This window comes from Spea bombifrons, chromosome 6 (genome assembly GCF_027358695.1).
Source record: "Spea bombifrons isolate aSpeBom1 chromosome 6, aSpeBom1.2.pri, whole genome shotgun sequence".
NCBI lineage: Eukaryota > Metazoa > Chordata > Amphibia > Anura > Pelobatidae > Spea > Spea bombifrons.
The window spans coordinates 21,746,957-21,760,537 of NC_071092.1; the positions used below are offsets into that span (position 1 = coordinate 21,746,957).

Here is a 13,581-nt window from a genome sequence, read left to right on the forward strand (position 1 = left end):
CATCGCGCAGACCTTCCCCGACTGTCAGAGATCAGAGTTCCCCTCACCGCATCTCTGACAGCCGGGGAAGGTCTGCGCGATGGACGCAGACAACCCCCGCTGCTAGCCACACCTCCTTCCTGCTGCAGCGGAAGTTGTCTACGCGAATCGCGTAGACAACTACACGCTGCCCCAGCTACACACCGGAGACTTAGAAGCAGCTGCGGGGGATCTGGATCTTAGTTGTCTCATAGTCAGACCTATTTGAGGTCTGATTATAAGACGACCCCGATTATAAGACAAGGGGTATTTTTCAGAGCATTTGCTCTGAAAAAAACCTCATCTTATAATCGAGCAAATACGGTAATTATTTTGAAAATTGTGTAACAGTATGAAAGAAGGGCTGTTGTGTAACTGATTAGCTAATTCACAGCAGGTAGTCAAACAAAGCCATCAAGGTGTCAAGTGCTAGTGACAACTCTGGCATGGTCAAACGTTCTTTTGTTATATCTTGTTAATCTTGTGTGATGTAATTCAATTATGTACTGATATGATTGAGCCCTTTTGTTCTGTTGTTTAAAACCTGGTTGTTGTCTTGATGTTTATCTGTATAAATATGCTGTGTTCTGCTCAATAAAATGTTCATTTTTGCCGTACTCAATTGAAGGTAGTTGTGTTTACGTATTGGGTACATTTGGCAGGGTTCCAAGGTGTGCATGCTAACGGGTGCTGGAAGTGATTTCGGGGACAACAGGAGGATATATCTGGGTGATCTCAGGAAGTGACTACAGCGCTCTTGGTGAAACCGTTACCCTTCTAAAAAAACAGCTTTATACTTGACATAGATGGCATGTTGCATTGTCATATAAAATCATGCATTCTCACTTTTGGCCAAAAAATAAAAGCAATGCAATGTCAGTGAAAACTAGCCTGTGGTTTCTATACTCTGTTGTACCCACTGTTTCATGTAAAGAAATCAAGACACAGTAAGCTGTTGGTTTGAGGAATCATGTTGAATAACTACATCCAGGTCAGAGGTTGAAACAGGAAGTACAAGGCAATGCAATCTTACCATAAACAAACAGTCACAGTATTTGCATAATAACTCCATAACACCCACTGCTTAAAGTGGGTGCATCCTCCTTTCTATTCTGGTCTCAAAGGCCCTATGGATAAAAAGCTTTATGGTTGAGATCATGTCAGATACCAAGAGAGCACTCGCACATGCTAAGAAGGCCAGATGGAATAGGAGATACCCATATAAAAACACCAGGCCTTTTCAATCATCTTTTAAGGCGCAGAATTTTCGGAGACAAGGCCAGGACAGAAAGTTTCAGGAACATCATGAGAAACAAGAGCATAGAAAATTCTGACGGTGTTGGAGGTCGGCTGCAATGGTTCATACAGAAATGGAAACAGACTACAAGCAACACCTGGATCCTTAAGATCATTGCTGACGGTTACAGAATCAATTTCCTCAGACTCCCCAGTCCTCATTTCCTGGTTTCTTCTTACTATTCACCAATAAAAAACTCAGCTCTTTTGTCAGAATGCCTCACTCTTCTCAGAAAAGGTGCGATAGAGCCAATCCCAAAACATCAGGAGTTTCGGGGTGTCTACTCCAGACTGTTCATTGTCGCAAAACCAGATGGATTCTTCCGCCCGGTTTTGGAGTTAAAAAGAGCCAATGCCTGTATTCCATACCAACATTCCAGAATGGAAACTATCCTCACGGTCACCCAATTGCTGAGAAAAGGAGATTACATGGTGACCATAGACCTGAAGGATGCTTATCTCCATGTCCCTATCGCTGTGGCAGCCAGAAAATTCCTCAGGTTCATTAAAGAACAGGACGAAGGTTCGCCACCAGTGTCAGCCCAGCTGGTGGAGAAGAGGAACTTTTCCCCAGAAGTCATTCAGATGTTTAGACTGACGGCCTGGCTGTTGCAAGGGTGATCCTTCAAGACAGTGGACTTTCCCATTACATGGCTGATATTCTCCTTAATTTGGTTCGAAGGTCCACCTCTAAAATGTATTTTTGGGTTTGGAATAAATTCCTCTCCTGGTGCTATAACATAGGTTTGAATTGCTTTTCACCATCTACGAGTTCCATCCTAGAATTTTTGCAAGACGTTTTTTCGGCGGGTTTTGATGTCTCAACCCTAAAAGGGCAAGTATCGGCCCTGACTTTTCTCCTGTCAGATTTGGCCTCACGTGTTCTTATCAGGTGTTTATTTAAAGCAGTCACCATTCAGCTACCCCCCCCCAGACAGTCTTATTTTCCTTCCTTGGATTTGACCTTGGTCCTCCAAGCTCTTTATTCGAACCTCTGGAAGAAGTCTCTCTTAAGTTTTTATCACTTAAAACAGCATTTTTAGTGGCTATTACTTCAGCAAGGAGAGTGGGTGAATTACAGGTTCTGTCCTCGGCTTCTGAATTTACCATTTTTCATCAAGATAAGGTTTTCTTATATGTCAAGTCCTCATTTCTGCCTAAGGTCCTCTCTAAATCCAACATCAACCAGCCATTCATTTCACCGACATCTCCAGAAACTCTATGGCACAGATTGGATGTCTGAAGAGCTCTACGACTCTATATAGAGCGCACCGCTCCTTTACGCAAAGCGGATCAATTTTTTGGTAGGTCATCAGGTCACGCAGCTTCCAAGCATACTATATCAAAATGGCTTACAGAGACTATTCGACTGCCTTACTCTCTCAACGGGCAAGTTCTCTCATCCCATATTACAGCTCACTCCACAAGAGCTTTGTCAGTGTCATGGGCTGAAAAGGCTTCCGCATCGCCTGAAGATATATGTTAGGCAGCTACCTGGTCTTCCTTCAATACATTTGTCCAGCATTACCGACTAGACATCTCCTCCTCTGCAGCAGATTTCGGGCGCAAGGTGCTCCAGTCAGTGTCCTCTTAATTATTCCCTACCCAAAAGGGATCTTGCTACATCCCAGAAATGCCTTATACCCCTATATGCCACTCTAGTATATATGGGGTTAAAAGGCATATCATGGGAAAGAGTGGCATATCATGGGACAGAGTGGCATATAGGGGACTATAAGGCATTTCTGGAGGTAGAGTGGCATATAGGGGATTAAAAGTGAAAAGGAAAGAGTGATACTCAGCGCTTAAAATGAAAATGCCAGATATCTGGTGTAATGACACAACTTAAACAAGTATAATACCTTGGTGCTGCAGAACCAACACACTGACCACAAGTGTGTAAAGGATAATACACAAAACAAAGAAATAAAGTGCTGCGCAAAATTTACAAACGACACCACAATATGTGCGGAAATTAAATAATACTTAAATTCATTAAAATGGATTCTTCAATAGGTTCCTCTGTTGAGAAGCCCATAGAGCCCCTTCTGGGGAATGGAGTTTCTTCTTTGTACCGGTGTACCAGAAAAGATCGGAGGAGAAAGAGTTAAAAAAGTAGTAACTTTAATATAAATAAAAAAATATAGTATCTTACATATAAGAACACTTTAACGCTCCCGTGGGAAGAACCGGAATAATGCTGTGTTATAGCAGGAACAGCTTGGTTCTCTCAGGATTCCTCTGTGTCCACTTCCTCAATGGGCGTATTCAGCACAACGCGTTTCACCAATCGGCTTCCTCAGGTGCATAGTCTCTCCACCTCCAGTCTTCCCATTTATAGAGCCATTAACCTCTTCTCTACCAATCACTTGATTAATTGAGTCCATTAACCCCTTCTTTACAAAATCACTCAATTACCATAAAACTATAGTTAATAGATAAAACACATAAAAACACATAAAAAATACCAGTGTTCTAAATGAGGTAATCACATATGAAATAGCCACAAATATATCATACAGATCTTTTGACGCAAATAATTACATATGTTCATAAAGTGCTGCATAACGTGCAAAAGGTTAATTAAAGCAGAATACTGGTGTTGCAATGGTTAATTTAAAGTGCAAACTGCTTCAAAGTCTGTTTATACACATCACCTGCATACACATAGCAGCATAAAACTTTGCTCCTTGTTTTATCACAATAAAATACTGAGTCACGAATAAACACATCTAACTAATATAGCATTGGTGACTAACTAAAAATACTGCGTAATTAAGTATATTAAAGAATGTGTAAATATTCTGGGATAAAATTCCTGCACAAAAAGGAAAGAATGGAGAAGGCAGTATCAGAGCTAAAAAAAAATCATAAAAAATTAAACAAATCAAAATCTTGGTTGAGTCCAAATGGATGTAATGTTTTTAATTGGTAGACCCACCTCATCTCCTCCTGACCTATCCTTCTAATAAAATCACCTCCCCTCCAGTTTCTAGTGACGGCATAGATTCCCATGAAACTTAGGTCTCTAGGATTGCATTGATGGTAGCTGCCAAAGTGAGCAGACACACTGTAAATCCTATGCAATCCTAGAGACCTAAGTTTCATGATTTGTTTAATTTTTTATGATTTTTTTGAGCTCTGATACTGCCTTCTCCATTCTTTCCTTTTTCTGCAGGAATTTTATCCCAGAATATTTACACATTCTTTGATATACTTAATTACGCAGTATTTTTAGTTAGTCACCAATGCTGTATTAGTTAGATGTGTTTATTCGTGACTCAGTATTTTATTGTGATAAAACGAGGAGCAAAGTTTTATGCTGCTATGTGTATGCAGGTGATGTGTATAAACAGACAGACTTTGAAGCAGTTTGCACTTTAAATTAACCATTGCAACACCAGTATTCTGCTATAATTAACCTTTTGCACGTTATGCAGCACTTTATGAACATATGTAATTATTTGCGTCAAAAGATCTGTATGATATATTTGTGGCTATTTCATATGTGATTACCTCATTTAGAACACTGGTATTTTTTATGTGTTTTTATGTGTTTTATCTATTAACTATATTTTTATGGTAATTGAGTGATTTTGTAAAGAAGGGGTTAATGGACTCAATTAATCAAGTGATTGGTAGAGAAGAGGTTAATGGCTCTATAAATGGGAAGACTGGAGGTGGAGAGACTATGCACCTGAGGAAGCCGATTGGTGAAACGCGTTGTGCTGAATACGCCCATTGAGGAAGTGGACACAGAGGAATCCTGAGAGAACCAAGCTGTTCCTGCTATAACACAGCATTATTCCGGTTCTTCCCACGGGAGCGTTAAAGTGTTCTTATATGTAAGATACTATATTTTTTTTTATTTATATTAAAGTTACTACTTTTTTTTAACTCTTTCTCCTCCGGTCTTTTCTGGTACACCGGTACAAAGAAGAAACTCCATTCCCCAGAAGGGGCTCTATGGGCTTCTCAACAGAGGAACCTATTGAAGAATCCATTTTAATGAATTTAAGTATTATTTAATTTCTGCACATATTGTGGTGTCGTTTGTAAATTTTGCGCAGCACTTTATTTCTTTGTTTTGTATAGGGGATTAAAGGCATTTCTAGAAGCAGAGTGGCATATAGGGGGTTAATAGGAATTTCATGGGGCCTCCAGAAAAGCCTTATGCCCCCCATAAAACACTCCCCCCCCCGACTCCCTGGTGTCTGGTGGGGGCAGCGGGTGGAGGCCTTCATTCATGAAATTAAAGGGGCTGGCGTGCAAACACGTCTTAAAAGGTGTGGGACGAAGAGCTGAGGCATGCCCATCGGGCAGTGCGGTGCGTGCACACCAGCCCCTTTAATTTTTTTTTTTTCACAATTAAAAATGTATTTTAATTCTACAAATATACAATGATGAAAAATAAATAGGTCAATGACTTGGGAATATTTGTTGATGTCGTTTCTTTTTACGTTGCTCAATCCAGGTTGGAATGAAATCAGAGAGTAAGAATAGTTTGTCTGTACTTTTGTGTTTGTGAACCAAAATGATTCGCGATTCTCTTGGGGCCGAGGAGAAAATGTTGATTCCCTTTAGAGCAGGTTTAAAACTTGAGGCTGAAGCCAGGACCAGCCGCGGAAGCTCCCTGGTTGGTCGTGGTCAGGTGAAAGCCGGTATCTTTCAGATCATCATCGCCCAGCTGACTGTACCCCAGGCCACCTTCTGGAGGACGAGGGCTCGTTCCACCTTTTACCCTCTGCTGTTCGCTTTTGGCTGGCCAAGTCGGGAACATGGATGGGTCGATAGGCAGTGGTGGCTCGCGGAAATATTCATGCTTTAAGGCGTCTTCCGAGCTGATTCTTTTGGCTGGACAGTAAGTCAAGAACTTGTTCATAAGATCGAACCCTTGGTCTGAAAGAAGAGCTCCGAATCTCTTCCGAAGGTTATTATAAGGATATTCTGTGAAGGTCATTTTCTTCACTGCGGGAAGCTCGTTGTACCCAGGCCAGATCTTCTCACTTGGCGTACCAAGATCCTTGAAGATTCTATTGATCTGATCAATCTCTGATTTCCCCGGGAATAATGGTTTCTGGGTAAGGAGCTCTCCAAATATACACCCCACAGACCACAGGTCTATGGCAGTAGAATATTCCTTAGCACCAAGTAGCAGCTCCGGGGCCCGGTACCACAGTGTGACCACTATGGGGGTATAGGGCTTTAGTGGAGAACCATACTCACGAGCCAGACCAAAATCACCGACCTTTAAGATGCCAGAATGACTGAGCAACAGATTAGAGGTTTTAAGGTCTCGATGGAGGATCCAGTTATCGTGGAGATGCCGCACTCTTCGTAGCAGCTGAATCATGAGAGTTTTAACCTCACCTGGGAGGAAAGGTTGTTTCATGGTTTCCATTAGACTCTTAAGATCATGTTCCACGTAGTTCATCACGATATAGATTTTGTCCATATTACTACCTACAACAATTTCCCTGACGGTAACGATATCTGGATGCTGGGCTTTAAGAATTGTGTTGATTTCGCGGAGTGAGGTTATGGGGAAACCTTCCTTTTCTTTTTCCATTTTCAGTCTCTTCAGAGCCACAATTTCATCAGTTTTCTTGTCTTTAGCTCTGTACACCACCCCATACGTTTCCTCCTCAATACGGTTCAGGCACTGGAACTCCTCCACGCTACGGCATCCCTGCAGAGCTGGGAGATATTTGGGCAGCTCCTGCTTCAGCTCAACAGGAGACATGGCAGGAGAATCTGGAACATATTCTCCATCTGTTGGGACATTAGAGTGAGGGCTAACATCCCTCTTTTCATCTTCATCATCATCCTCTTCCTCCTCTTCTTCTTCACTCTCAGCCAAGTCGTGGTCAAATCTGGATTCTGGAACAACTGGAACATGATTTCCATTTTCTCTCTCATCCTCCTCACTCATTTCATCTTCACTAACTTCCTCTGCAGTCTGCTCAGACACAACCTCGGAATTGCTTCCAGTTTCCTCTCCTTCTTCCTCCTCCTCCTCCTCTTCTTCATCCTCCTCCTCGTCGTCTTCCTCTTCCCCTGATTCCTCGCTGCTCGTTGCTTCTTCTTTCTCCTCTGAGCCGGACGCCGTGCCTGCCGAGGATGACTCTGCAGAGCTAGTTTTCCTCTCACTATCACTTATGTCTTGCAGGTCTGACAGAGGGTCTCTTTCTTCGGGTCTGTCTTCTTTCGCTGGTTTTCTCATGTCCCCTCCATCGGTTCTCTCACGCGTTTGCCGGACTGGGCTGCGACTGCGATAATTCACTTTGGTTTTCTCTCCGTGTTCCTCCCTGGCTGTTCTGTGGTGCGCAGCCACTTCTCTTCTGGCTTCACGTTCCTTGCGTCTCTCCTCTGCTCTTCTCTCTCTCTCTTTCATCTCCCTTTGCTCTTTCTGCTGGTCCCGCATCTTCCGCTCACGCTCCCGTTTACGCTGTAATTGCTCCAGACGATCTCTCTCTCGCCTAGAATGTTCTCTAGCCAAATCTCTTCTCTTTTGCCTTTCCCAATCACGCCGGGCCTTGTCTTGCTCCTCTCTCTGTCTCTTCCTCCTCTCATGCTCTCTCTCTTTCTCTTTTACTCGAACATGTTTGCCTCCAGCTCCTTCAGCTGAATGGCTTCGCCTCCTGTGCTTCTGTTTTCTCTTCTCATCTTTCCTGTGGTGAGATTTTTCCTTTCGCGACATTTGTTGTGGGGGCTTAATAGCCAGGGAATCATCTTCCTCACGCCTGTCTTCCAATGAATCCTGTCTTCCATATGGTGAATTCCTTATTGTTATTTCCATCTTATGATCTCTAAGCTCTCCTTCTTCTAAGGAATCTCTTTTGGAATCACGGTCATCAGCATTTTTGGAGTGCTTCGGTTCTGCTTTCTCCTCTTGCTCTTTCCTCCGTTTTTTTCCCTGCAATATCTCGTCCAGTGTTTTTACCTTCCAGTTGTCCTTTTCATCCCCCATTTGGAGTGGATCAACCCATAACGCGACTTTCTTCTCCCCGAGCAGTAACAATCCACAGCAAATACGAAACGAGGCCTCACGGCTAACTTCCGGCCAGCCCCTTTAATTTTATTAGGCGCCGGCAGCCGGAAGAGGCTTTACATCCCGCTCGCAGCCATTCAGCGGCTGTTTGAATGTAGGTCTGCCAGCCGCCCGGCACACGGACCTGCCGGCCCACCGGGAAATTTCCCGATATCCCGGTGGGCCAGTCCGGCCCTGGCCTCACCCTTCCTCTGCCCCTGCAAAGCGAGACAGAGGAAGGGATAGGTGGGACAGCGTGACAGAGACCCAAAATCAGGACTGTCCCGCCTAAATCGGGGCACTTGGGGGGCATGTGTTAGCATACAAGGCTTTGTGACTTCAGCCCATTATGGTTAGTTGTGGTAACTTTGATGCAACCACTCAACTTTTTTGTGACTAAGCAAAATATGAAACCAGTTTCAGAGCACGAGAGCCCATTATCCAGTTTTCCTCATCCCAATACTAAAAGGCAGAAGTAAAGAAGCAACCTTTTACGTTTTATATCTAACAATAATTACTTAACAGTATAATCATCATGTGTAAAAACATAGTTATTACAGGATTCAAAGCAGCACTTTGAAAGCAATCCTCGCAAATAAAAATAGTATATTAGGGAACAATGAATTTTGAATCCATATGATGATCAGTATGCTAAAATGAAACTTGTCTTTGCAGGTAAAAGAAAAATCTGATAGCAGCTTTAATGAGAATAACCTGCTATTCACAACATATGATTTATTTAACGCTGGGACAGAAACCACATCAATCACTCTGAGATGGGCCATGTTATTCATGATGTTACATCCAGAAGTCCAATGTGGGTATTGTGTAATATATAGTAGCTACATAAGATTTGTTTTTAAATATTGTTGGCTATGTTAGAGTATTTTTCTCCTGGTGGTAATATGTGAAGCAGGAACACAATCACTAGCTGGCATTTAAGTATTAACAATACACACGCTAAAACAGTTCTAAATGAAAGCCATCTGGTTGCTAAACCCCATCTGTTTAATTCACCTACCCATGAGTTGCAAATGAGTTGAAGTGAGATTAACTCTTAGAGTGATGACCACCAAAAGATATTTTTATTACCAAGCTAAGCACAGGAGGCCAACTAGAATGTATATATCAACTACCGTACATGCAGAATACTGCCTCGTTTCCCTTCACTAAAATTTCATACTGCATACTCTATTAGATATGTATACATATATTAAGTGAGATAAAGTCAAATACTGCCTATAGAGCAAGTCATTAAATATGCATAGCAATATCCATATATTTATCACAGTGAATGAATACCATATTCTTACTCAGTTAAGGTCCATAATGAAATTGACCATGTAATTGGAAGAGGCAGACAGCCAACAATGGCAGACATGTTAGAAATGCCATACACTAATGCAGTGATCCATGAAATCCAACGATGTCATGTGGGGATATTGTACTTTTGGCTTTGCCACATATGACTTACAGAGACACCGAGATACAAGGATATTTAATTCCCAAGGTAAACTATCTATTTAAAATATCCAAATGTGTTACAGAATTTCCACATACATCAAAATATGTAGTTTTCATATGTAGTTATTACATTTGAATAACTACAATATTTTAAAAACAATGTTTACCCTTGATTTTTTGTCTTAGTTATATTCATGTCATTTTATATTATGTGACCTCATTATTTATAGATGTTATCTTTGTGTTAATGCAAATGTGTTCATAGAAAGCAGAGGCTTCTAACTGGATTTATTAACCTGAAGTGGTCGAGTTAAAGTTACAACTGCTAGATATTTGTTAGACTTAAATATCAAAATTTCTCTGTGACCAAAGATCAGTCGAAACCACAAGACTTAAATAGATAGATTTATTTTGCAAAGCTTATGTATACACAGGCCCGGATTGGTCTTCGGGCACACCGGGCGGCCCAGGGCCGGATTGACGTAGGGGCTGATGGAGCTGTAGCTCCAGGCCCCTACCTTAAAAAAGGCTCAGTCAGGGCCAGACTGACTGGGCCTATGCGGCCTCTACGGCCGCATTAACGCAGGGCAAAAGTTTTTTGGTTTTTTTTACTTTATTTAACATACTCCATGTTAAATAAAGTTAAAAAAAAAACCACACAAAAAAACCGATGTTTTAATTTAAGTCCTGGGCAGGGGTGCCAAGCTGTCGCTCGTGAAGTTTTCAGCAACCGCTCGGCGCCCCTCACTCTCTGTGACTCCGACACTGTGCCGGCGTTTCATTCTGAGTGCCGGGATATGATGTCATATTTCGGCGCTCAGCTGTGAAGCGCGCACCGCGGCAGAGTGGGAAGATGGAAGCCTTGCGCCCCCACCTTAGGACTTAGGGAGAAGGGGTAGATAGTGAGGAGGGGGGTGCAGTGAGAAGGGGCAGAGGGGGGAGGCAGTGAGAAATGGGGAGAGGGGATAGATAGTGAAAAAGGGGGAGAGGGGATAGCTAGTGAGAGGGTCTACATATTGAGAAGTGGGGAAGGGGGTGCATAGTGAGAAATGGGGGAAGGCAGTAAGAAGGGGGAGAGGGGGTACATACTGGTAAGGGGGAACAAAGTGAGAAGGGGCAGCTAAGAAGGGGAGGGGTAGATGGGGAGAGGGGGTAGTGTGAATGCGTACGAGAATGAATTAATGTGTGGATGAATTGTGTGAATGCGTACGAGAATGAATGAATTAATTAATGTGTGGATGAATTGTGTGAATGCATACGAGAATGAATGAATGAATTAATGTGTGGATGAATTGCTTGAATGATTTGTGAGACTGCATTAATGAATACATGTAAATGATTCGTAAGAATCAGTGAGTAACTGTGTAAGTGTTTATGTCTGTCACGAATGTTTAAGTGATTTGGGGAAATGTCTTACACTGGGCTGTTAAGGGACAAAGTTGGCTCAGGCTGGGCTGTAATATGTGTGTAATCTGGGTGCTGATAAGGTTCTATGTAGGCAATGTGGACGCCAGGGCTGTCTTTGGGGTGTGCAACCTGTGATCTATGGTGTAATTTAGGGGGTTATCTATACCTGATGTGATTCATTTATTATATATTTATGTAATGCTAATTTATTACAGTGACAAAAGCATGCTGAAATATAACTAATAGACAACAAGAAATGGTATATTAAATTTGTCAGAATTTGGTTTAACAAAACAAATAAATAAATAAATAAAAATGGGCTGCTCAGTCTTAAATGCCTGGGCCTATTTTTTGTCCCAGTCCGGACCTGTGTATACAAACAGAACCAATCGTTGATAGATAATAATGGCAAGCTAATATAACCTGAGTGCTGTATAGGGAGTTGTGAGGTATAGAGGGATAGAGAAAGTAGGCATCGAGAGGATAGAGATAATCTCCATGTCATCTAATGAGTTTTAATAGTCATTTTCTATATTGGTCAGTGTGAAGTAATTACCATCTATAGCAAGGGCATATCTATACATTTCACCATTATATTATATCATACAAGTCGACCAAAGAACCTCCCCTAATAGTTCTGTTAAGACACATGTTCCTATCATTCATGTTTCACTTACACCTAATGTGAATGTATATTTAGAATAAAAAAACAACCAACTCACATAATCATTCCACAATATCATCAAATGTTTTTTTTTTATTGTTATCTATAAGTCAATTAAGATATTTTAAATATATTCTGTAAATGATGACATTAGCATTCATAGGGTACTACCATAATTACCAACTTATCATCAGTCCTTAAGGATGAGAAGGTCTGGAAAAAACAATGGAATTCTACCCTGAGCATTTCCTGGATGACAATGACAAGTCTGTGAAAAAGGAAGCCTTCATGGCATTTTCTGCAGGTAATAGAAGACAGAGGATAAAAAAAATAATAATAAATGATCAAAAAAGATGTAATACAGACTAGACTTTTGTGTTCAGATTCATACGAATTTTAATCTATGAAATGTGTCACTACTTCTTCTCTTGACTCTTCTTGTTCTCCTGTCTTCTTTCCTCGTCTGCTTTTCCCCATGTCTCCTTTCCTCGTCCACTTCCCATGACCCAGGCTTACTTCCGCAAAAGGGTGGAGCCTTCAGGGACACCCTCTGCCTGTGACTCCACTCTTTTGCCGAAGTACTTCAATAAGCCAGAGAAAGAGAGTAATCCATCATTTTTACGGAAGTGTACCGGTAGACCTGGTTCACAGTGAAGTGTATGAAGAAGGAAGACAGAATAACAAGAATAGCCAAGAAAAGAAGCTGCAGAGCTGTAGGAAAGGAGACAGGGACACAAAAGTGGTCAGCGGAGAAGGTAGGGAGACATTGAGAAAGCGCATGAATGAAAGTGTGAGACAACGTGAATTAGAGTTGAAAGTGTGGGAGAGCATGAGATAGAGAATAAGGGTAAGTAACAACAAATTTCATTTCTGAATGGAAAAAGCACTCTAAATTTCATCCAAACCAAAATGGCAGTTAATGAAATTTGTTGTGCGAAAACGAATGGACCAAAACGAATTCAAAAAATTTGAACAAGTCTAATACTTACATTACAAACAAACCACTGTCTATATTTGTAGAAAACAAGGGCCAAATTAAAAAAGGCTCTATTGTCACAAACACCCCACTCCCCTTCAATAATTGCTCATGAGGGCAAATTGTTACTAGACATGCGGCTTGTCTATTAGATATGTGCTGCACTCTACATGCAGTAAAGATGGCTGCTGGAATTGAGGTGCCAGGGCTCATATACTATATCTACCAGTAAGTAAGTGGGGTTTTTTCCCATTTCATCAAATGTGTACCATATTTTGAGAAGTGAAAACCTGTGTGGTTTTGTGATTTCACAGTTAATATGAAATGTTTATATTGTCAGATACCACTACACCTTTTGGCTCTTTTCCCAGATACTTTTAGTTTCCTTTGAGTGCTAAAATGAAAGTGTCCACTAAATGTGTAAAATAATACTTTTTTGTTCTTAAGGTCGTCGTGTATGCCTAGGAGAGCAGCTTCCACGGATGGAACTTTTCCTGTTCTTCACATCACTCATGCAGAGGTTTAAAATAGAGATACCCAAGGACCATCCACTCCCAAGAGGATAAAATGCATGCACTTATGCTTAGCCCATATCCATACAAAATGTGTGCTGTAGCAAGAATGTAGTGTGTTAAACTGTTAAGTGATTTTGTATATTCTCTGCTGATGTCATTAAAAACTCCAAAAAACACTTTTAGGCAGGCATTAAAATAAAAAAAAATACTA

At 41.4% G+C, this 13,581-nt stretch overlaps 1 protein-coding gene across 1 annotated transcript; it reads right to left on the reverse strand.

Moving 5' to 3' along the window:
- Positions 1-5,660: 5,660 nt before the first annotated feature.
- On the reverse strand, positions 5,661-8,378 carry LOC128500038 (cyclin-dependent kinase 11B-like). The gene has a single exon (XM_053469051.1). It carries the CDS (start codon positions 8,282-8,284, stop codon positions 5,906-5,908), a length of 2,379 nt encoding a protein of 792 aa, XP_053325026.1. The 5' UTR covers positions 8,285-8,378; the 3' UTR covers positions 5,661-5,905.
- Positions 8,379-13,581: the final 5,203 nt, after the last annotated feature.

What these genes read in the sequence shown, in the direction of transcription:
- LOC128500038 (XM_053469051.1), bottom strand. Translation starts at nt 8,284, where the DNA reads ATGGGGGATGAAAAGGACAACTGGAAGGTAAAAACACTGGACGAGATA.